Source organism: Sturnus vulgaris, chromosome 9 (assembly GCF_052056855.1).
Source record: "Sturnus vulgaris isolate bStuVul1 chromosome 9, bStuVul1.hap1, whole genome shotgun sequence".
NCBI lineage: Eukaryota > Metazoa > Chordata > Aves > Passeriformes > Sturnidae > Sturnus > Sturnus vulgaris.
In genome coordinates, this window is record NC_142251.1 from 702,615 (window position 1) to 725,497 (window position 22,883).

The 22,883-nt window shown below is 52.3% G+C and overlaps 2 protein-coding genes across 2 annotated transcripts; both read left to right on the top strand.

Moving 5' to 3' along the window:
- Window positions 1-626: 626 nt before the first annotated feature.
- ZRANB2 (zinc finger RANBP2-type containing 2) lies at window positions 627-10,425 on the top strand. The gene is made up of 10 exons (XM_014891662.2): window positions 627-762; window positions 1,055-1,107; window positions 1,292-1,400; window positions 2,388-2,470; window positions 3,350-3,426; window positions 3,735-3,872; window positions 4,643-4,815; window positions 6,788-6,874; window positions 8,169-8,333; window positions 8,861-10,425. Exons 1-10 carry the CDS (start codon window positions 707-709, stop codon window positions 8,922-8,924), a joined length of 1,005 nt encoding a protein of 334 aa, XP_014747148.1. The 5' UTR covers window positions 627-706; the 3' UTR covers window positions 8,925-10,425.
- A 789-nt stretch (window positions 10,426-11,214) lies between these two features.
- Window positions 11,215-17,711, top strand: PTGER3 (prostaglandin E receptor 3). Its single transcript, XM_014891655.2, has 2 exons — window positions 11,215-12,088; window positions 16,204-17,711. Exons 1-2 carry the CDS (start codon window positions 11,276-11,278, stop codon window positions 16,525-16,527), a joined length of 1,137 nt encoding a protein of 378 aa, XP_014747141.2. The 5' UTR covers window positions 11,215-11,275; the 3' UTR covers window positions 16,528-17,711.
- Window positions 17,712-22,883: the final 5,172 nt, after the last annotated feature.

A 22,883-nucleotide genomic window follows, 5' to 3' on the forward strand; every position in this document is an offset into this window, starting at 1 on the left:
TCAGAGGGGCTTTGAAAGGAGCTCTGTGGATGGGCACGGCCGTGGCACCCTGGGGACACGCAGGGAACAGAGGACAATGTCCCAGCGCTGGCACACACCCACCCACAAACCACGGCATGGGGCCTTGATCCAAATTAAAAATATTTATTTACATAACGGACTGACTCAGACACCTTTTTCTCTTTTCCATTTCCTTTCTCCCTTTTCCCTCTTTCTTTCCCCCATTTCCCTTTCCCATTCCCCTTTTCCTTCTTCCCTTTCCCTTTTTCTTTTCCCTTTTCCCTTTCCCCTTCCCTTTTTTCCTTTCGCATTTCCCTTCCCCCTTTTTTGATTTCCCTTTCCCATTTCCCTTTTCCATTTCCCTTTTTCATTTCCCCTTTTCCATTTCCCATTTCCCCTTTCCCCATTTCCCTTTTCCCATCTCTATTTTCCTTTTCCATTTCCCCCTTTCCCATTTCCCGTTTCCCTTTTCCCATCTCCCTTTCCCCATTTCCCGGGTCCCCCTCACGGTCCCGTCGCTCCGCCAGGGGGCGCTCGCGGCCCGCTCTGGGCCCCGGGGCTGAGGTGTCCGCGGCGCTGCCTGAGCGCAGGGCGCGCGGGGCGGGGCGGGCCAGGCCGCAGGCGCGCGGCGGGGCAGCCCGAGCGGCGCAGGCCCCCGGGTCCTGCGTGTGGCGGCGGCGCTCGGCCCGGCCCGGCTCGGCCCGAGATGGCGACCAAGAACTTCCGCGTGAGCGACGGCGACTGGATCTGCCCCGACAAGAAGTGAGGGCACGGCCGGCAGCCAGGCGGGCCGCGGGGCGGGAGCGGGGCAGGGAGCGCAGCGGCGCCGGGAATGTGGACGGGGAGCGAGGCAGGGAGCGGGAGCGGGGCAGCGCAGGCACACCGGGAGCGGCGGCCGCCGGCTCGGGGGGCGGCACGGCCCGGCCTCGGGGAGTTGGCTTTGGGCGTGGGACGAAGTCGGGTTAAATTGGGGGAATGCGCAGCGCTGGAGCCCCGCGCTGGGCGGGTTCCAGCTCTCGGTAATCCCGGCCCGCGTGCTCTGCTCCGTGCCCAGGTGCGGCAACGTGAACTTCGCCAGGAGGACGAGCTGTAACAGATGTGGCAGAGGTGAGTTCCCACCGGCACACGCCTTGTCCCCTTGTCTCCCTCTGCCCCATAAAACAGCATCAAAAATTCCTATCGAGCACGAAGCTGTTTAAGAAGTCCCCCTATTTTTGTTTAAAAGACCCTTAAATGCTTCTTCCAAGTTGTGAGGCTGCTGTTTCAGGCGCTCTCGTGTCTCTCCCCGCAGAGAAGACGACGGAGGCCAAGATGATGAAGGCGGGGGGGACGGAGATCGGGAAGACGCTGGCGGAGAAGAGCCGGGGGCTGTTCAGCGCCAACGACTGGCAGTGCAAAACGTAGGCTCCAAACGCACCGCTCCTGCCTTTCCCTGGAAATTCCCTGTGCTGCTGGGACTGCAGGGCTCAGGGCCACAGCCCCGGGCTGTGCTCTGGGGTCAGCACTCCTTTGCTGCACAGCACTTCATTAATAGGGCAGCAGAAAGGTTTGAAATGGCAGCAGTGCCCAGGTAAAAAGGCACGTTTGATAAGCCGAGACACTTGCCAGGTTTGGAGGGAGTGTGGAGATGGAAGTGCCACTCTCATGGCATGGGGAGGTGCTGCCTTTACTGGGAGGAAGGGCAGGCCCTGGCACAGGGTGCCCAGAGCAGCTGTGGCTGCCCCTGGATCCCTGGCAGTGCCCAGGGCAAGGTTGGAGCAGCCTGGGACAGTGGGAGGTGTCCCTGCCATGGCAGGGGTGGTACTGGGTGGGCTTTGAGCTCCCTTCCCACCCAAAGCAGCCATAGCTCTGTGATTCTTGCAATTCCAGTGAGCACCTGACCTGGCAGGTTCCTTCCAGGGAAGGGAACAGAGCTGAAAAGGGGCTGGATCCTCAGGAGAGGCTGAGGGAGCTGGGAAAGGACCCTTCCTGTGCAGCTGTGCTCCTGCCCATTGAGCTGACATCTTCCCTGGATTTGTCCAGTGCTGGAACCTTCCCGAGTGCTGTGTCCCCACCCTTTTATTATTCCCAGCCTGAAGAATAACTTTTTATTCCCAGTCTGAAGGGTAGCCTTTTGTCCCCAGTCTGAAGGAGAACCTTTTATTCCCAGCCTGAATAATAACTTTTTATTCCTAGTGTGATTTATTCCCAACCTGAAGAATAACATTTTATCCTCAATCTGAAGAGTAACCTTTTATTCCCAGTCTGACAGATGATGTTTTACCCCCAGTCTGAAGAACCTTTTATTCCCAATGTGAAGGATAATATTTATCCCCCATCTGAAGGATAATATTTATCCCCAGTCTGAAGGATGACCTGTCCATGTCTGTGTTCTCCCTGCCCTGCAGCTGTGGCAATGTGAACTGGGCGCGGCGCTCAGAGTGTAACATGTGCAACACCCCCAAGTACGCCAAGCTGGAGGAGAGGACAGGTGAGCTGGGGCTGCCTCAGGTGCTGCCACAAAGGGCTCTGCACGTCAGAGTGCACGTTCTGTTTCCCCAGCAGAGCTGGCACAGTTCATGCACGCTGCAGGTTCTTGGCCTCAGTGAGTTTTGGTGCTGTGGGAAGTGGTGGCTCCGTGTGGGAAATCGGGGAACGTTCAACCTGAGCTGTCCCTGTGTTGAGTTTGGGTGTCAGGACTTTGGGAGCAGTGTTGTGTTGTGTTAATCTGCAGAGGCCTGCTGTGGGCTGTCCCTGTGCACGGGGCTGTGCAGATAAGGCTGTTATCTGCTCAGGAGGGCTGGGGCTCAGTTTCAGCTCTCCTGAGGGAATGTGAGCCCAGGGGGAGCTGGGGCAGGATCTCCTTACAGCTCCTGCTGTGCCCTCTGCACCTTGCATGAGGCAGGGAATTCACTGCAGGCCTGGGGGTTCAGAGCACAAAGGCACACAAATAAAGGAGCTAGAGAAGAGCACAGAGCTTATTATTCAAAAGGAGAAACAGTATTTCAGTATTGGATATTGCGAAAACGGCAAAGGATGTTAAATAATCGTATTTCATATAATTGTTATAATTGTAAATAATATATCCACGTATTTATTATTTAAATAATTTATTGAAGTGCTTAGTAATTAATTAAGTTGATAAATACTCTCAGTGGTCCTAATCCATTATTTTAATTGGATTTGTGAGAAACTGCATTTAATAAACGTGCGTGGGAACAATTCATGTTCCTCCTGAGATCCTGTTACATCCTTACGGCAGATCTAAAATTCCGTGAGGGTTTCCAGAGCCCCTGTGGAAGTTTGTGTGCTCAAAGCAGCTGGGTGTGGTGCAGCTGAAGGGATTGTGTTCTTTTGTCCCCTTTTCAAGGCTATGGAGGAGGATTCAATGAGCGGGAGAACGTGGAATACATCGAGAGGGAGGAGTCCGATGGGGAGTATGATGAGGTAAGGGAGGGGCAGGGATGGCTCTGGACAGACTCTCATTGTGTTTTTTAAGGATATCCCATAAAATTGAAATCCAAAATGCTCATATTCCCGTTCATCTCTGTGGAGTCTCATTGTCCCCAAGACGAGCATCTCATTGAAAGTTCCTTGTTGCTATTTTGATGTTCCATAGTGCTGCCCTTTCCCTTGGTGCAAGATCCTATTTAAAATTGATGATTATTCATTTTCTTATAGAGGCGTTATCAGAAATAAAGTTGGTGATTGTTTTTGGTTCAAACCTGTTCTAATCCTGGCACAAAATTCCTCAGTTTGGGCGCAAAAAGAAAAAGTACCGGGGGAAGCCGGTGGGTCCTGCCTCCATCCTGAAGGAAGTGGAAGATAAGGAATCTGAGGGGGAGGATGAGGAGGATGAGGATGAAGATCTCTCCAAGTATAAATTGGATGAGGTAGGGTGCTTTGTTGCTTGGAAGCAGTTTTTAATCACCATTTCAGTGCTGCCCAGGAGCAGGGGAAGGGCTGGTCAGTGTTTTCAGCTGCCTTTAGAGCAGAGCCCTGGCAATAACTGCCCAAAGCTGCTGGAAGAGATTGCACAAGCTCTGCTTTGTTCTAAATACCTGCACTCAAAAATGGGCAGTTTCTTAAATCATAAATTGCAAGCTTGTCTGAGATCAGAACCCAAAACTCAGGTCTTTATTTGGAGCCTGGGTGTGTGGTCACCATGTATAACGAGTGCTCTTGCATTTTCTTCCTAAGGTTTTAAAACCGCATCAGATTGATTTTTTATAAAATGAAATAAAATACTCTGAGGGGTTTTTTTTCATCTTTTCTGAACTATATGAGCATCACTTACTGGATTTTCCACGTCTTTGGGCAGCAGCCCTGCAGAGACATGTGCAGATGGTCGTGTTTTACACGGCAGTCACCAAACTTTGCACATGAGATTTGTCTGCAGAGTTGGGCTTTGCTTAGAGATTCTGAGGGTGAAAATTCATTTAAAGTAAGTGGTAAAAATGTGTCTGTGTGCTCATTAAAGTCACAAAATGACAGAGAGGGAGGGTTGCATGGTTTGGTTGGAGCATCAATTGTCAGTCACTCTTTACTGCTCACAATCGTGGGGTCTCATTAAATCCCGTAGCGCGAGGTAAACGCTAGAATAAACAAAAACCCAAGGCAATGTAAAAGCACTGCCTGAGTTTGCTGCGTTGTGCCTGTCCAGGATGAGGATGAAGATGATGCTGACCTGTCCAAGTACAACCTGGATGCCAGTGAGGAGGAGGACAGCAGCAAGAAGAAGAAGGCGCCGAGGCGCAGCCGCTCCAAGTCGCGCTCCTCCCACTCGCGCTCGTCCTCGCGCTCATCCTCTCACTCGAGCTCAAGGTCTAGGTCCAGGTAAACGGGTACAGGTCCAGGGTAACGCCAGGCAAAATGTCAGTATCTGACTTCCTTATTTACTTTGTCTTGATTGCCTTGCAGTTGTGTAATGATGTGAAATAACTCTCGGTTTACAGAGGGGGTGATGCTCTGCCTGAGCTGCAGCAGGGAGGCTCCGTGGGGCTTGGGGCTCGTTTTACTGGTTTAAGTTGATGTTTGGTGAAAACCTTCAAGGAACTTGAATAATGTAATTTGTTTCCAGGTTTTCAGGCTCGTTGGCCGTGTGTGGTTCTGTTGTTGAACAGAGGGGGGCACTGCTGGAGTGGGAGGAGGTGCAGAAGAGGCAGTGATGATGCAGCCCGGGGATTCAGGGAAAGGACACAGTGGGAATATCCTGGGAATAAAGACAAGAAACTTGAACTTGACTTAATGGCAAGTGACAAAGCTTTAAACGCAGTGGCAGTGTTGTCAGAATATTCCCATCAATATTGTTCCCATCCCTGGAAGTGTCCAAGGCCAGGCTGGACAGGGCTTGGTCTGGTGGAAGGTGTCCCTGCCCAGGGAACACTGAAATGAGATGAGCTTTAAGGTCCCTCCCAGCCCAAACCAGTCTGGGATTCTCTGATAACACTGAAGGTTTATAAGGTCTGCTGGGCAGGCTTAAGCTCTCTCATTGCTATTTCAATTCAGTAATAAATGAACAATTCAGTCAGTGCTATGAAATTGGGTGATGTCAGTAATATTGGAGCTTTTCAGCTGCCTTACAGCTCGAGCAAGGAGGATCCTGATTAATCAGAACAAGCTCCCATGGTCATTTATTAAATTCACATTCATAAAGTTCAAGTTTCTTCTGATCTTCCCAGCTCCATCATTGTCCCTCTGTGCTCTCAGTGCTGTCACTGCCCAAATTCTGCAGCCCCTCGTGGTAGCCAGGGGCCAGCCCCAGTCTCTGGCTTGGCTCCTCCCCATCACTGTTGGATCCTGCTCCTGCTGCCTCTTCTGTTCCTCAGCCTCCCCTCCTTCCCACTCCTGGGTGCAGTGCTTGGCTGGGAGGCTCCAAGGACACCCAACAGCCTCACCTGCCCATAACTTTGGTTATTCACAAATATTAACAGTGAAGTAGAAAGTAACCTGTCCTAGCTGAGATTTCAACTTCCTCTTAAACTTTTTGCTTCTAGCTACAAATAAGTGGAAATATTAGTAGCCACTTGTGGTTGCTTTTTTGGTGGGTTTTAAAAAGGTTTAAATATATTTCCTAGCTAGGAAATGTTCACACTACTGTGTTCTGCCCAGCAAAATGACAAAGTTGTGGTAACAGTATAAACTGAGAGGCTGACAGCAAGTACAATATATTTTACCTGAAAATATTAGAATTTGTTTTCAATGCTCTTGTTTCCAGTAGTTGCTAGAGCCTGCTGCCATTGTTAAATTTCTCCTGTGGTTTGTGCTTTAGAGAAAATCCATCTGAAAAATTGGGAGATCATTTTGGCCAGTTACAAGTTGTGTTGGATATGGCTGTATTCTAGCCCCAAATCAACCACTAAATTTATAATGGAGGGGGAAATCTTTATGAAAATGTGAAGCCAATTACAAAGTGCTCGTGAGAACTGGCTGGGGGGAGATTGGGCTGAGCAATCCTAATGCTCTCATCTGCTCTGCCTTTCAAGGGGCACATGGGTGGGTTTCCAGCTAAGGCACAAATTAAAGCATTGATTTCATGAAATAATGAATAGATAGGAAGTTCTTTGTATTTGCCAGGTAACTGCAATCCTGTTTCATTGTTGTGCTTTGTTTTAGGAGCCATGATCTCAAGCTGACTCTATAATGTTTTTAAGTGTCTGGTTTAAAGTTGCCGTGGTGATGCTGGGGGGCAGGAGGGGATTGGCACTTTAGGACTCTGTGTTGCTGCCTGGTGTCTGCTGCTCTCAGGAGCAGTAACTCTGCTAAATGCCAGTCAGACACTGGAAAAAGATCTCCCATGTTGTTGCAGGTCCCATTCCAGGAGTTCTTCCAGTTCCAGATCGAGGTCCCGCTCCAGCTCCAGGGAACAGTCGCGCTCCCGTGGGTCCAAATCCAGGTGAATGAGGTACCAGCCTGTCCTGCAGTGCCAGGGCAGGGCTGCACTGCTCTGCTCCCACCCCAAAGCTGTGCTGCTCAGACCAACATTAACTGCTTTTTATCTTGGAAGTCAGACTGGCTGGGTCTCTGCAGCAGTGCTGCCACCACAGATGTGTTCACTGAGGAGCAGAGGTTTTGGTGCAAGAGGTTAAGCCTGGCCTAAGCCAGGCGAGCGGACGCCACCGAGCTGCAGTGGAGGAAGAAGGATTTGAGTGCATGGTTCCCTGCTGCAGACATTTGGGTGCTTTTCCTGTTTCCACTGGGGCTGCTTGAGCTGGAGGAACGTTAGAAATGCTCTGTACTTCTGGTTTTGTGTTCAGTGAGAATTCTGCATCTTCCACGAGACAGGGCAGCTGTTGTGTAAAAACAAACCTGGGGGATCACAGGAGAATGTTGGGAGAGGCTGGGAGCAGTCAGAGTGATTTGTCTAGAGCATCCTGTTCCTGTGGGCAGGGCACAGGAACAGAAGCACATTTGAGGTGTCCTTGCACAGGCATTCCATTGGCAGAACGTTCCCTTGGGCTTGTCCCTTCTCCATGCGTGCAGAGAATCCCAAAATTCTAAGTCAGGAAGCTTGGGTTGGGAAGAACGACCACAAGTGGTGCCAACACCCCTTGGGTGCTGTGGATTATCCCAGGAGGGTGGAATCCATGCTTTTGGGAAGAGGAAAGGTGTCCCTGTGCCCCACCAGAGGAGCACTGTGTTCCAAGTGATGCTTTTAAATATTCTGACTCCATTCTGAGAGGCTTTTTGCAGTGTTTTGGTCGGGGAAAGTTTTAGTCTCTTCACAAATTGAGTTTGAGATCTGTAAATATAACAGCTGGATATGTCACTGTGTGGTCAGATGAACATGAGATGTCCCTGAGGATAAAGTGAACCGTGGTAAATCAGCTTTATTCTGGTTATTCTGATGTGTGAATTTACCTGCTGAGGAAGGTCCTTACAGAGGCAACTTCCCAGCAGCCTCCCAGTGCTTTTTTTGCCAAAATGGCTCACGAATGCTGGGAGAGCTTTCCAAACCACTGGTGGTCCATCAGTCAGGAAACACAGCTTAGCCACATTTCTTAGGAAAGCTGCCCTGGCAGCAGCAGTGCTCTTGGCAGAGTAAGTATGGAAGCCCCTTGTGTTTATTTTCCACACCCCTGGAGTAAAGAGAGTAGCGAATGTTCATGAAAATGTTCTCTGCTTGTTCTGTCTTTGTGCCTCCTCCACGATCCCAGAATTAAATGTGATTTATTTCTCAATCAATAAAGATCCAGCTCCAGGTCCTACAGGGGGTCTTCCACCCCAAGGAAAAGATCTTACTCCAGCTCTCGCTCCTCGTCTTCCCCCGAGAGAGGCAAGAAGCGGAGCCGCTCTAGATCCTCTTCCTCTGGTGATCGCAAAAAAAGGCGCTCGAGATCACGGTCACCCGAAAGGTTTGGGTTTATGTAGAATAACAATGGCTGTATTGACATGTGTGATGGTTTATTGTAGTTACCGAGGACTGAGATTCACTGGGAGACAATTCAATCTTGAGCAGTTGTTCTCATAGTAAAAGTAGTTGCCTCGCTTGCCCTACTCTTATACTTTTGTTAACCCCTCTGCAATTGCTTTTTTTTTTTAAATAATAGTCCCCCCCCAGCAATGAAATTCCTCTTGCTAGGAGCATGTTCCTTATAAAGACCTGGCTCACCCTTCTTGCAGTGTGTGACAGTGTTAGTGTGTTCATTATTGAGTTATTTTCTTAAGTAAATACTGCATTGAAATACAAGCTGTATTCTGCTCTCAGTAGTAAACTTAGACTTTCATTATTAAATTAGTGGCTTAAAGTTACTTGTATATTCTTGTAAGGCCCCCATGAGATATACTTGGCTTCCAGCTATGGTAGGATGCTGCTCAAAGTGGGTGCCAGGATGAATCTGAGCTCATTTCTGTGCTTGCTTTCTCCATTTGTATCTTGCAGACGCTGCAGATCTTCCTCCGGATCCTCCCATTCTGGTTCCCGTACGAGTTCTAAAAAGAAATAATGTATAAAAGCTCACACTTAACAAAAGCCCACCAAAATTCCAGTCAGTGCATGAGACATTTTTAAGAAGTTGGTGTCTTACTTGGTCAGAAGTGCTCAATCTGCTGGTAGAGGTGCATGTCTGTCCTGGCTTTCTGGCAAACTGCAGCTTTGTTCATCCATCACCCAAACCCACAGTAGCATTTTAAGCCATAAACTCCTCGACACAGCGGGAAGTTCTGTGCTCTGGGGAGGGCGTTTATTATTTTTCAAGATCACTTCCTCCATCCCTGGCTCCCTCAGCTGGAGGAGCAGGTTGGGAATGCCCTGGCACAGCTCTCTTGAGTTTTCCAGAGCAGGATGGAGCTCCCGTGGGACCAGAGCAGGGGCAGGGCTGGGGCCAGCAGTGGGGCCTGGGGCTGAGCAGTTGTTCTTTTGCCATGTAGCAGTGCCAGTGCAGATGGACACCCCTCTCTAGCAGCTCAGACCCCCCCAGTCCATCATGATTGCAGAGGGAATTAGCTTCATTCCTGGCCAGGGAGGATGGTGCTGTGGCTGTGCTGGTTTCCAGAGCCCGGACTCCAGGATCCCTCCTTACAAACTGGAGCAGTTGGGATCTGCTCTTGGGCTGGAGGAGTGTGGAACTGGCTCCTTGGAATCAAGGGAAGCTTCTGCAGGCCGCCTGTAAAATTTCCTTTGGGGCTGACTAAAATTTTCAAGGTATCTTAATTTTATTTTTCTTTAAAAACGAGAGTGAATAAACTGCGTAGAAAGTTCTGGCATCTTCAACGTCTTCTTCATCCATCATTCTTTTGCCCTTCAATATAATTTATGGCTTAAAATGCTTTATGGAATCCATTTGAGTATAAAACTCGGTCTCTCTTGAGCTCCATTTGGTTAAGAAAGGTTTAAGTTTCTTCAGTGCCATCACAAGGTAAGTATGGTAAGGAAAGTTCTTTTTAAGCAAGCAAAGAGCAATATACCTTCATTTATTTCAGTAATAAAACTGCTGGATTTGCTGCTTGTTTTGATAAACTGCACAGAAACCAACGGAGCAAAAATCAAAAAACTCCATTTGCTTTTTTTTCTCCTTTTTTTTTTCTTATTTTTTGAGCCACATCTTATGGACTGGTCTAGAAGCAAAATGTTTTTGGTGTAGAGGTATTTTGATAAATCTCTTTGCAGAAAAAAATGCAGTTTCTTCTTTAATGCTTTCTTTTCTCTCTTAATTTCCATGCTAAATGTGTGTAGGTTGCACAAGAGCAGGTTAGTCTGTAACTGTGCCTCTGACTTCAACGTCCAACTAAACTGTAAAACCAGATCAAGTAGACGCTCTGTTGTTAGCCTTGGGTTTTCTTGTGCTTTGTATTCCAATTGTTGCTGTACTTAACAGATGAGAGGTTTTAAATTTAGCAACTGATAGGCCACAGGCAAGGGAGGAGGATGCTTCATTGGGATTAGAGAACGTGTGAGGCAAAATGATTCTGTAGACAAGTGTAAATAAAACCTGTGAGTCAACTGTGCTCGAGTGCTTTGTCTTGGGGACACTCAGACTTCCTGCACTGACCCTGATCCTGTCACCTGCACTGACCCCAAACCCTGTCACCTGCACTGAGCCTGACCCATCCCTGTCACCTGCACTCACCCTAAACCCTGTCACCTGCACTCACCCTGATCCTGTCACCTGCACTCACCCTAAACCCTGTCACCTGCACTCACCCTAAACCCTGTCACCTGCACTCACCTGTCACCTGCCCTGACCCATCCCTGTCATCTGCCCACACCCTGATCCTGCTCACCTGGCCCATGGATTCCATGTGTTCACAGCCCTGCAGTCCTTTAAGTCATAAATGTTTAATTTCATCAGCAAATGAGCTTTTACAAAACTCCAATATGTTTTCAGAGATTCATGGAATATCTTGGGCTGGATGGGACCCACAGTGATCATTGATCCAGACACCCCAAAATCCGTGTGTATCCCTGGGAGAGGAATCCCAGCTCCCTTAGGGATTCTCCAATCCCTTCCCAGCTCCCTCAGGGATTCTACAGCCCTTTCCCTCATTCTCTCCCGCGGTTCCATCCCTGCCGTGCCCGCTCCGTTCCCTGCCCTCTCCATTCCTGCCCTGCCCGTTCCCTTCCTTGCCCTCTCCGTTCCCTGCCCTCTCCGTTCCCTGCCGGCTCCGTTCCCTGCTCTCTCCCTGTCTCGCTCCCGCCCCGGGGCGGTCCCGCTCCGGTTCCCGCCCGTCCCTCCCATAAAGCGGCCGCTCGGTGCAGCCGGGGCGCTGCCGGCTCGGGGCCGGCTCCGGGCTCGGTTGTTTCTCTCTCTCCGTGCCCGCTCCGTGCCCGCTCCATGCGGGCTCTCCCCGCTCCGGGATGAGCCCCTGGCAGCAGCGCTCGCCCAACGCCAGCGCTGCCGTCGGGCTGGCCCCGCGGGGGAACGGCACGGGCCGAGGGGCCGAGCGCGGCAGCGCCGTGTCCGTGGCCATCCCGCTGACCATGATGCTGACCGGCATCGTGGGCAACGCGCTGGCCATGCTGCTCGTGTCCCGCAGCTACCGCGCCAAGGGCAGCCGCAGGAAGCGCTCGTTCCTGCTGTGCATCGGCTCGCTGGCGCTCACCGACATGCTGGGCCAGCTGCTCACCAGCCCCATCGTCATCTCCGTGTACCTGTCGGGCCGGCCCTGGGCCACCATGGACCCCTCGGGCCGCCTCTGCGACTTCTTCGGCTTCAGCATGACGGTGTTCGGGCTGTGCCCGCTGCTGATCGCCAGCGCCATGGCCGTGGAGCGAGCCCTGGCCATCCGCGCCCCGCACTGGTACGCGAGCCACATGAGCCCGCGGGCCACCGAGCGCGGTCTGGTCGCCATCTGGGCGGCCGGCGTGGCCTTCGCGCTGCTGCCGCTGGCCGGGCTGGGCCGCTACGCGCTGCAGTGGCCGGGGACGTGGTGCTTCATCAGCACGGCCGGGGGCAGCGCCTTCGCCGCCGCCTTCGCCGCGCTGGGGCTGCTGGCCCTCGTGGTCACCGGCGCCTGTAACTTGGCCACCATCGAGGCGCTGGTGGCTCGCTGCCGAGCCAAGGCCCGAGCGGCGCAGCCCGGCCAGCGCTGGGGCCGCATCGCCACCGAGACGCTGCTGCAGCTGCTGGGCATCATGTGCGTGCTGTCCGCATGCTGGTCACCGCTGCTGGTACGTACCGAGCACAGCCCCGGCACAGCATCCTCCGGGCGGGGACTGCGGGGACAGCGGGGACGGGCTGCGGGATGTCCCTGTGCCTGGGGAATCCAGGGACAGGCTGCGGGGTTCCTGTGCCTGGGGACATCCATGGGGAGGGACAGAGACAGGCTGCGGGGTTCCTGTGCTTGGGGACATGCAGGGACAGGGAGATCCCTGCTCCTTGGGGACATCCATGGGGAGGGACAGGAACAGGGGGATCCATGTTCTTGGGGACATCCATGGACAGCAGGGACAGGGACGGGGGAAGCTGCGGGGTCCCTGTGCTTGGGGACATCCATGGGGAGGACAGCAGGGACAGGCTGCGGGGTTCCTGTGCTTGGGGACATGCAGGGACAGCCCCTGGGGATGGCAGCAGGGACAGGGATAGGGAGAGGGGATCCCTGCTCCTTGGGGACATCCCCCGGGAGAACAGCAGGGGCAGGGACAGGGACAGGATGGGTAGGACAGGAGCTGGGAGTGTCCCAGAGGAAAGCCGAGTGCAGGGAAATTTTAACCGGAGTTAAAAGGACGAGAACCAGGTTCTTGTGCAGAGTAGGAAAGTGGGATGTGAGGAGTGGCTCTGGGATCAGGACACTGCAGCCAGATGGGATTTAGGGGTTTTTTATTTGCTCCCACCTCACAGCAAAACTTCCTTCAGTGTTTTATTGTGAGAAAATGCACAACTCGTGACTGTGAGTGCCCTGTGGCTGGCAGCCCGCTGGGTTTGATTTACAGCAGCCCTCTGGGCTTGGCCGGGCTGGTTTTTAAAGATCTTTGCGTTGCTTTCCACTATTTTGTTATTCCTTCCTCAAGAACCCCTCCTGGTGATGCAGGAGTGGGGCAGGCAGAAGCTTTGTGTGGGAGCAGGGCACACCCAGGGGTCTGGAATCCTGTCCCAAATTCTATCTCATTCTATCAAGCAGTGGTAGGATTTTTGGAAAATTTGTGCTTGGGATCTCGGAGCAGGATGGGCTGAAGCTGCTTGAGGGAATGCTGAGGTTATGTGAAAGGTTCTTTGCGGCTGGAGAAGGATTTTTCTTCTTGTGCTGTCACCCCCGAGGCTTTCACCAGCCTTGCAGTGTGAGAGGAGATCCCTGAGATGGGGGAAGCGTCTCCTCCTCCCTCATAACCAGGGCTCTCGGATATATCAGTGAGGAATCGGGGATTTCTGTGCATTCAGAGGCAAAAGTCAACCCACAAGCACCAGGGAATTAATTCATCAGCATTTCCCTTGGCAGCAGCAACGCCTGGAAGTGTGGAACTTCTTCTGTGGAGGTCTCAAAATCCACACTCGTGGTTGCAGGGGTATTTTTTATAAATACACCTCCATTTTTGTATCTACACCCCAGCTTTTTCTGTACAACTCTGACGTGCAGGTCAGGAATTAGAGACCAGATTTTTGGAGAATGCAAATGCCTTTCAGTGAAAGGCAGCTCGTAGCAATCATTTAACCTGCAGCACTCAGCAGTTGTGAGAACTGAGCTGGAATAGAAATCCAGGGCTTTACAGAGGAGGGGGTTTTTTTGTTTGTTTCTCTGGATTTTTTCAAAGACATCTGAGTTTTTTAACTGAGAACTAATGGATCCCGGCAGCTGCTGCTGTGAGGTAAACAACGCCCTCACCACACGCGGTATTTTTAGAGCTGATCTGTTGATGTAAACGACAAAATCAAATGTGATTTAGCAGCAGAGGGAAAGCTCTGACACCGTGGCCGTGCTCTGGAGGGCTCCTTGGAGTGTCCTGCACGCCTGGCTGTGTGCTGGCTCGGGAAGGAGGGAGGAGAGCACACAGGAGCAGGAATTGTTTCCTTCCCTTCTCCCAGCACACGGGAGCAGGAATTTTGTTTCTCCCAGCACACGGGAGCAGGAATTTTGTTTCTCCCAGCACACGGGAGCTGGCTGGGCAGAGCAGCCCAGGGCAGAGAGCCATTGCTGCTTCCCAGCTCACTCTGATCCCCTGGCTGTTGTGGGGCACGCAGGGAATGGCAGGCAGGGATGGGATACTGGGCAGAATTCCTGGCACAGAGCAGCCCTGGATCCCTGGCAGTGCCCAAGGCCGGGTTGGACACTGGGACACCCAGGGACAGTGGGAGGTGTCCCTGCCATGGCAGGGATGGGATTTAAGCTCCAAACCATTCCAGGATTCTGGGATAACCCCCGAGCTGGATGGCAGCAGAAAAACAACTCCGAGGTGAAATGGAGAAGCTGTTCCACAGAAACACAAACTGGAATTCTCACAGTGATAATTCTGGAGTTCCAGGCAACAAAATCATTCATTCCCGGAGCTGTTTCAAAGTTATTTAAGGCCAAAATGCTCAGAAATTCTGCTGCTTTTCCTGTTAAAATATTTCTGCTCCTTATCCCTCCTGACAGACAGAAATTAAAGACATATGAAACCACATTCATGATAACAGTAAAGTTTTGGCTGCTCTTGTTGAATAAATCCAATCACCAGCCATATTTCTATATGCATTCTGAGCCAGATTTTTAATGACATAAATTATGTTGACTTTATTCCACCTGATGCCGTTCCTCTGCCTTGTGCAGCCTTTTAATCCATTTAGAAGACCAATACAGGCCATGATAAGCAGCCTCTAATGATATCAAACAAACAAAATTTCCAGTAGAGCAGCTGCTGGCCCAGCAAAGACTCCAATCAAGGGGGACTACGTAATAAAAGCAGAAAGGAGCAGCAGTTGTGTGCTTGGGAAATGTATTTTATTAGCCTGGTGGTTTTGGAGCTCCTCCTGAAAAAGAGATGGGACAGTCTGGACAGGGATGGGACAGGGACAGTACAGATCTGATAGCCCAGTGGCTCCTGATGTGCTCTGGGTCTGTATCCATATTTTCACAAAGTTCTATATCCATATTTTCACAAAGCTCTATATCCATATTTTTACAAAGCTCTATATCCATGTTTTCAAAAAGTTTTATATCCACATTTATATCCACAAAGTTTTATATCCACATTTTCACAAAACTCTATATCCACGTTTTCACCAAGTTCTATATCCACGTTTTCACAAAACTCTATATCCGTGTTTTCCCAAAGTTTTGTATCCGTGTTTTCACGAAGTTCTATCCGTGGCCACTGATGTCAATGAAATGTCGTGGGTGGAATCCTCAGCTGCTTCTGTTTAAAGAAACAAACCCAATTCTCCTGTGCTGTGCTCGCTGCCCTGCCCTCACACTGAGCCCAAGCTCACACAAGGTTATTGATGTGGCACCCAGAATATCCCTTGGAACGGAAAAATCCTCCCTGGAGCCTCTGCTCCTGGCCACTGTGGCTCCAGCTGTGCCAGCTGTGGGGACAGCAGCACCCAGCTGTGACCTTGGTGGTGACACAGCTGGGAGGAGCTTCCTGTGGGATCGCAGGTTCTTTGTAAGGATCCGAAGGATCAGGATCCTTTTAAAGGCTGGGACTGGGACTGGGACTGGTCAGGATCCTTTTAAAGGTCAGGGCTGGCAGTGATTCCCTGTGGGTCTGCTCCCCTGGGCTGCTCCCAGCACTGCTGGGGGGGCTGCCAGGTTATCCAGGGCTGGGGGGCTGAGCTGTGCCAGGACAGGGCTGGAAGGGGCTGAGCTGTGCCAGGACAGGGCTGGAAGGGGCTGAGCTGTGCCAGGACAGGGCTGGGAGAGGCTGAGCTGTGCCAGGACAGGGCTGGAGGTGCCTCGGGGCAGTGCTGGCTGTGCATCCATGTCCATGGCACTGGGAGAACACCCAGCACCATCCCAGATCCACAGGGATTCCAGGATTCACACTCCAGCAGCTGGGACCTCCAGGTCATGCCCAGGAAATGTTTGTGAACAAAAGAAGGCTCTGTTGAGGTGTTGAGGAATGTGAGGTGTTGAGGAATGTGAGGTGTTGAGGAGCCCTCCCAGAATCCCGGTCTGGTTGGGGTCGGGAGGGACCTTAGAGCTCACCCAGTCCCACGGGCAGGGACACCTTGCACCGTGCCGGGCTGCTCCAGGACCTGCCTGGGACATTGCAGGGATGCAGAGTCTCTCTGGACAGTGGTGACAGCCGTGGTGGCACAGCCGTGGTGGCACAGCCCTCACCCCGTGTCCCTTTTCCCTGTCCCTGCACAGATCACCATGCTGAGGATGGTGTCGGGCCGGGCCGGGCCGTGCTGGGAGCAGCACCAGGAGTGGCACCGGGAGTGGCAGCAGCAGTGGCAGCAGCAGTGGCAGCAGCAGGAGTGTGACCTGTCCCTGACCGCCGTGCGCCTGGCATCCCTGAACCAGATCCTGGACCCCTGGGTGTACCTGCTGCTGCGCAGGATCCTGCTGCGCCGCTTCTGCCAGGCTGCCAGCGCCGTGTCCAAGTGCTCCAACGCCGAGTGCAGGGACAGGGACGGGCACAGGGACAGCGCCATCACCCTGTCCCACGAGATCCGCCGCACTGCAGCCTGAGGGGACGCCGCCATGGCCTCAGGGCACATTCCCACAGCTCCAGCAGCCTGGGAACCCTCGTGGGGATCTGCTCCGTGTCCCTGCTGAGCCCAGGGGGCCGCAGTGTCCCTGCAGGGAAGTGGCAGCAGGGCACTGCAGTGTCCCTGCCAGCCGGGCTGGGCCACGGCAGGACGGGACACTCTGTGATCATCGGTGGCTGAGCTGCACCACGGGGTGAGGACACGCCATTGTCACTGCAGGATGGCACCAGGACACGCCATTGTCACTGCAGGATGGCACCAGGACATTCCATGGTCACTGCAGGATGGCACCAGGACATTCCATGGTCACTGCAGAACGGGATCAGGACATTCCATTGTCACTGTCACTGCTGGCTGAGCTCCAGAACAGGATCAGGACACTCCATGGTCACTACACAATGGGGTCAGGACATTCCACGGTCACTGCAAATAGGATGAAGACATTCCATTGTCACTGCAGGATGGGATGAGGACATTCCATGGTCACTGTCACTGGTGGCACAGTGACACAGCTCACTGGTGGCACTGAGCTGCACGCTGGGGGGCTCTCGTGGGCCTAAAGCAGAGCCTGAGGGGGTTTCTCTCTTGCTTTAAGGTGGAAAAAATTGGTTTTCCTGACAGCCAGCAGATTCTACAGACGGGATTACTGAGAATGTTTAATACCAACATTATCTCCTTCAGAGAGTCCTTCCTCCTTTTTTTCCTGGAGGACCAAGGCAGAAAAAACACAGGAATAAGGAAAAAAAAAAATTAAATTAGGTTTGATTTCATTGTCTTAAAACTGAGTGGGGTTTGTGGCAGTGGTGGAACGTCCATCTGTTCCAAGAACCGAAGGCAGCACGAGTGTCCTGACTCACTGATGTCCTGATAAAGCCCCGTGCTGTGGCAGCTGAAGGCAGCTCGGGCAGGGTGCAGCACTGGGCCAAGGGCAGAAATCCCTGATTTTTCCCTGTGTTCAGCCTGTGGAGTGCCCAGGCAGGCTGGAATTGCTGCTTGCAATTGCACAGCACCCACAGAGCTGCTGGGGGCAGGTGGAGAGGAGGAGAAAAAGGCTGGAAAAGGAATTTTTCCAGAAAAAAAAAAAAAAAAAAAAAAGGCTTGCAGAGCCAGAGCCCTGCTCCCACAGGGCAGCAAAGGCTTTGTGAGGAATGGGAATGGGAATGGGAATGGGCACTCAGGACCTCCTCATTCCTCCAGAGCAGCATCCCAAAGAGTTCAGTTCTTCCTCCAAAAACACCAACGTGGCAGCTCTGGGAGTTTCTGAACTGCAGTGGGTGGAAATGTGTGAATTTTTCATGTCTTTTCCCAAAGAAACCTCCGTGGTTTAGTTACAAACTCACTTCCAATCCATTTGTGCCACATCTGAGGTTTATTTTTTAAAAAGCTGTGTCTTAATGCATTTTCTTCACCCTTCTGGAGCTGACAGTCTCTCATGTTTCCTGTTTTGTGGCCTTCAGGGTGAAATTAAATGCAAATACAATAAAATAAGCTGATGTTCTCTGTGCCACCCTGTGGAATTCAGGGATCTTACAGACAAATTAAATCCTGCATCTGTGAGGAATTTTTTTGCACAAAACTTTGACTTTTACTCTTTTTACTTTGTTTATAAAACCAACTCCTCAGCAAAGAATCTGTGCCTTCACTTTTGTTCTGCATTCTCTGATTTTTGTCCACATCAATCTGATTTTATCCAGGTGATGTCTGAGTCCAGCCTGAAAGCCAAGGTTTGGCTTTAATTGATTTAATGGATTAAATGGATTTAATGGATTAAATGCCTTTTTCAGTTTGAGTTGCTGCACCTGGGTGTAACAACCACAGGTTCATCAGTTACTGGCTGGTGCTTTGAGGGGAGAATTGCTGCTTCAAAAAGTGCCTTTCAGGAGTCAGTCTGTGCTTTGTTGGAATTATTTGGGGCTGGAAAAAGCCTGCTGTGTGCAGAGGATCCCTTTTGTTCCCTCTGTGTACTTTTCCTTTGGGAAAGATCACAGCAGAGCTTGTGAAATGTCGGGATGACCTCAGCTGCTGGATCAGCTCATTCCTGAGGGGATGGAGCCTGGGGTGGGGACAAGGAACAGGGAATCCACCCCTGTGTCCCCTCAGCACCACCCATCCCACATGGAAAACTGGGAATGTGGCACTGGGAGGGGTCCTGCAGCTCGTTCAGGGCAGCTGCTTCTCAATATCGGGGTGGTTTCACCCCAGCTCACACAGCACAAAGCCTTTTGTCCTCAATATTCAGTGCTCGGGGTGGGCAGGCCTGGCCCTCTGTGCTGGGGTAAAATGGACAAGGTGCTTCACCAAAATGGGGAGGAATGAGGCTTTTTTTCAAAAAGGAAGGAATGGGGGTTTTATCAAAACGGGGAGGAATGGGAGATGTACCCAAATGGGAAAGAATGGGGGTTTTATTCAAATGAGGAGGAATGGGAGCTTTATCCAAAAGGGAAGGAATGGGTTTTTTTTTTTCAAAAATGAAGGAATGAGGGTTTTTATCCAGATGGGAAAGAATGGGAGATGCACCCAAATGGGGAAGAATGGGGGTTTTTTTCAAAAAGGAAGGAATGGGGGATTTATGCAGATGGGGAGGAATGGGAGCCTTATCCAAAAGGGAAGGAATGGGGGTTTTATCCAAAAAAGAAGGAATGGGGGTTTTACCAAAAATTAAGGAATGAGGTTTTTTATCCAGATGGGAAAGAATGGGAGATGTACCCAAAAGGGAAGGAATGGGGGTTTTATCCAAAAAAGAAGGAATGGGGGTTTTATCCAAAAATTAAGGAATTAGGGTTTTTATCCAGATGGGAAAGAATGGGAGATGTACCCAAAAGGGAAGGAATGGAGGTTTTATCCAAAAAAGAAGGAATGGGAGCTACACGTTTATTTGCAGGAGAGGAGAAGTGGCAGCTCTGCCCACGGCTCTGTCAGGGGCTGCTCTCCCTCTGTCCCCAGGAGCTGAAGCGCACCTGGAGCTCCCATTCCCGTTTCCATGGGATGGGAAGCTGTGTCTGTGCCGCGTTTCTTTAACCACGCCGTCCCAGCCTGCTCTTCCTGTGCTGTCCCTCTGCCCGAGGAGTTTTGGGAGCTGTGGGGCACAGAAAATGCACCTGGAAATCAAGGTTTGCCTGGAAACCATGGAAAATGCACCTGGAAATCAAGGTTTGCCGGGAAACCACTCGTGTGTGTCCCAGCCCCGTGTGTGCTGTACCTGTGAGAATAAAAATCCGCAGTGACTTTGACGTTGTTTTTGCAGGAGCTGCTGGGGGTGGGGCCAGAGCAGATTTTATCTGCCCGGTGATCCGGGAAATACCTGTGGGAGCTGCTCTGCTGGGAATTCCAGCCCAGGTATCCCCTGGGGAGCACAGCACATACACCTGTACCCCAAACCTGCCCAGGTATCCCCTGGGGAGCACAGCACCTGCACCCCAACCCCAGCTCAGGTTCTGGGGTGTCCCAGCAGAGGTGAACTGTCTGCAGCCCCCCCTGCCAAGGCTGTTCCCATGTTTTTATCCCATTATTCCCATTATTTTACTGGGTTTTTTTTTTTTTTGCATTTTGGAATTTTAGCAGGAGCTTTTTGAGCTCCTCAGGCAGATTGACACAGGGAGCAGAGCTGGGCAATCCCTGAGTGCCGCTGGGTCTGAACTGACACAGGGGGGCTCCAGGCAGGCAGATCCCAGGATCACCGAGGTTGGAAAAGCCCTCCCAGACCACCGAGGCCAAGCTGTGCCTGATCCCCAGCTCATCACCAGCCCAGAACCTTCCCTGGACACCTCCAGGGGTGGGGACTCCACAAAATCCCAAATTAAATTTCCCAGGTGATGACAGAAACACCAGCCTCAGCCCCCGCTGAACAGCTGGGTTTGAGTTTCCCTTCATCAGTTCGATCTCAGTTTAAAAAACCAAACAAAAGGCAGCACAGAACCCAGGTTTGAAAGGGAGCAGAGCACAGGAGAGCTGTGAAGGCAGAGGAGCAGAGCTGGAACCACAAAAAAGCCACAAAAGGCAAATCTGTCTGATCTGCAGCAGCAGCACGAAGAGCCTGGGCTGATAGGCTTGGTTGCCCAGAGACAGCAGAAAGTTTCCCCAAAATTGTGCTGGCAGGACAAAGAAGCTCCTTCAAGATGCACCAGGCTCTGCCCAGGGCTCCAGGGGCCTTGGAGGGATCCCAGACTGGACTGGCTTGGGAGGGACCCCAAATCCCCCCCATTCCCAGCCCTGCCATGGCAGGGACACCTCCCGGTGTCCCAGTGTCCAGCCTGGCCTGGGGCACTGCCAGGGATCCAGGGGCTGCTCTGGGAATTCCATCCCAGGGAACAATTCCTGCCCAATATCCCACCCATCCCCGCCTTACAAAAGTGTTTTCCAGGATCCTCCCTGGAGTTTTCACCCCCTCCAGGCTCTTCCCTGGCTGCTGAGCTCCAGCACCTTTCCAAACCTGGAGCTGGGGGCTGCAGGACTGGCCAGGTGTGTCCAGGCTGAGCCCTGCAGCTGCCCAGGTTCCTGCTGGGCCCCGTTCATGCAGCTTTTCCCTGCACAGCAGCAGATTACAAATTAACTCTGCTGCTGCTGCTGCTCCACGGCTCGGCTGGCCCCGGGCAGGAGGAAGCGTGGGCAGCACCTGGGCACCACCTGGGTGTCACCTGGGCACCACCTGGGCACTGCCTGGGAAGCACCTTGGCACCCTGGTGTCACCCTGGATGTCACCTGGATGTCATCCTAGTGTCACCCTGGATGTCACCTTGGTGTCCCCCTGGGTGTCCCCCTGGTGTCCCCCTGCTGCACACGCTGCTGTCCCTCCCTTTGCCCCTGTGTCTGTAATTCCTGGGAAGCACAGCAGGGATTTTCTACCCAGCTGCTGCTGGGGCTTTGAGAAGGGACCTCGGGGTTATGCCAAGGTGCTAAAGGGAGCCCTGGGGAGGCTCCAGGGGCTCTGTCCCCCCCCGTCCCCTCCCTGCAGGGAGCCCCAGGGGTGCCCCATGTCCCCCCAGCTCTGGGCTGGCCGGGCAGCTCCCCCGCACCCAGCCCGGGGCAGCCCCTGGCTCCCTCCAGCTCTGCCTGCAGATTTTTCAGGGATGAAGTCAAAAGGAGAATTAATCCTGAGCTCAGCCAGGCCTGTCAGCGAGGCAGAGCAGCCCCAGCAGTGCCGGGGGTGCAGGAGCTGAGCCCCCCCTGCACTCACAGGGCACAACATGAAAGAGCTGCTCTGAATATGAAATATGTCAAATATGCCCAAACGCATTTTGTAAAAGACAATGTATTTATGTTTGGGGCTGCTTTGTTTGAAGAATTCATCGTGGCCAGGGATAGAAGCCCCAGTTATTTTTGTTTCTGTAAACACAGTGGTTGGACAGACCTTGCCCCCCCCTCTCCATGCTGGCTGTTGGCTCCGAGGAGCCACAATTCTTCCATGCATCCATCAGGACAAATAAATCCAGCATTTCTAACAGCTCTGGGGCTGGCAGATGAAAGGAAGTGTTCATGCCCTCTTGGAGGGATGTTCAGCGAGGATGTCATTCCCAGCTGGTGGTTTGTGTGACAGGTTGGATTTTGTCTGATGTGTTTGTAGTTGCCTGGCTCTGAACGTGAACAGGCCCCAAGGAACAGAGACAAAAAAAGGCCTGGAAACCCTCTGCCCACATTTGGGCACGGCTTTGTCCCATGCTGGCCTCAGAGAGAGGTCAGAGCCTGGCAGTGCCACCACGGGGCTGTGCCCACCCCAGAGGAGCTGCCCATCAGAGCAGGCTCCAGAGCCGAGCCCAGGGAGGGCTCACTGAGCCAGGGCACAGCAGAGCAGGGGTTTGGGCTGGAGGTGCCCTGGCACAGAGCCCAGCCAGCCCAGAGCATCAACCCGGGATGGGAATGTCCCAAACCCCTGCATCCCAGCCCCTCTCCCCACTACTGGGGCCTCTGCTCTGTTCCCTGGGACCCAGAGGGGTCTGCAGCCTGTGAATGCCACAACTTTCAACATTCATTGAATTCATTTAAACATTCAAACCCATGGAATGGTCTGGGGACAAGGTGGGGATCAGCCAGTTCGTGCTCAGTGATTCTGGAGGTCATTTCCAGTGATCCTGGAGGTCATTTCCAGTGATCCTGGGGGTCATTTCCAGTGATCCTGGGGGTCATTTCCACCCTGAACAGCTCCGTGATCCTGTGGGTGTTGGGAACATGAACTCTGCTGTGACACACGGCTGTCCCAAGGGCAGGACAAGGCCAGCTCTGCAGGACGTGTCCTGTGGCTGAGCAAAAACCAGCAGGGCTCAGTGCTCGGGCAGAACCAGCTCCACCTCCAGGGATGTTTACACAGCCAAGGACTGCCTGTCCTTGTGTCCCCTGCCGCTG

Coding starts and splice junctions, on each gene's coding strand:
- ZRANB2 (XM_014891662.2), top strand. CDS start 707: ATGGCGACCAAGAACTTCCGCGTGAGCGACGGCGACTGGATCTGCCCC. Junction 1,108..1,291: donor CTGTAACAGATGTGGCAGAG/GTGAGTTCCCAC, acceptor CTCTCCCCGCAG/AGAAGACGACGGAGGCCAAG. Junction 8,334..8,860: donor AGATCACGGTCACCCGAAAG/GTTTGGGTTTAT, acceptor TGTATCTTGCAG/ACGCTGCAGATCTTCCTCCG.
- PTGER3 (XM_014891655.2), top strand. CDS start 11,276: ATGAGCCCCTGGCAGCAGCGCTCGCCCAACGCCAGCGCTGCCGTCGGG. Junction 12,089..16,203: donor CATGCTGGTCACCGCTGCTG/GTACGTACCGAG, acceptor GTCCCTGCACAG/ATCACCATGCTGAGGATGGT.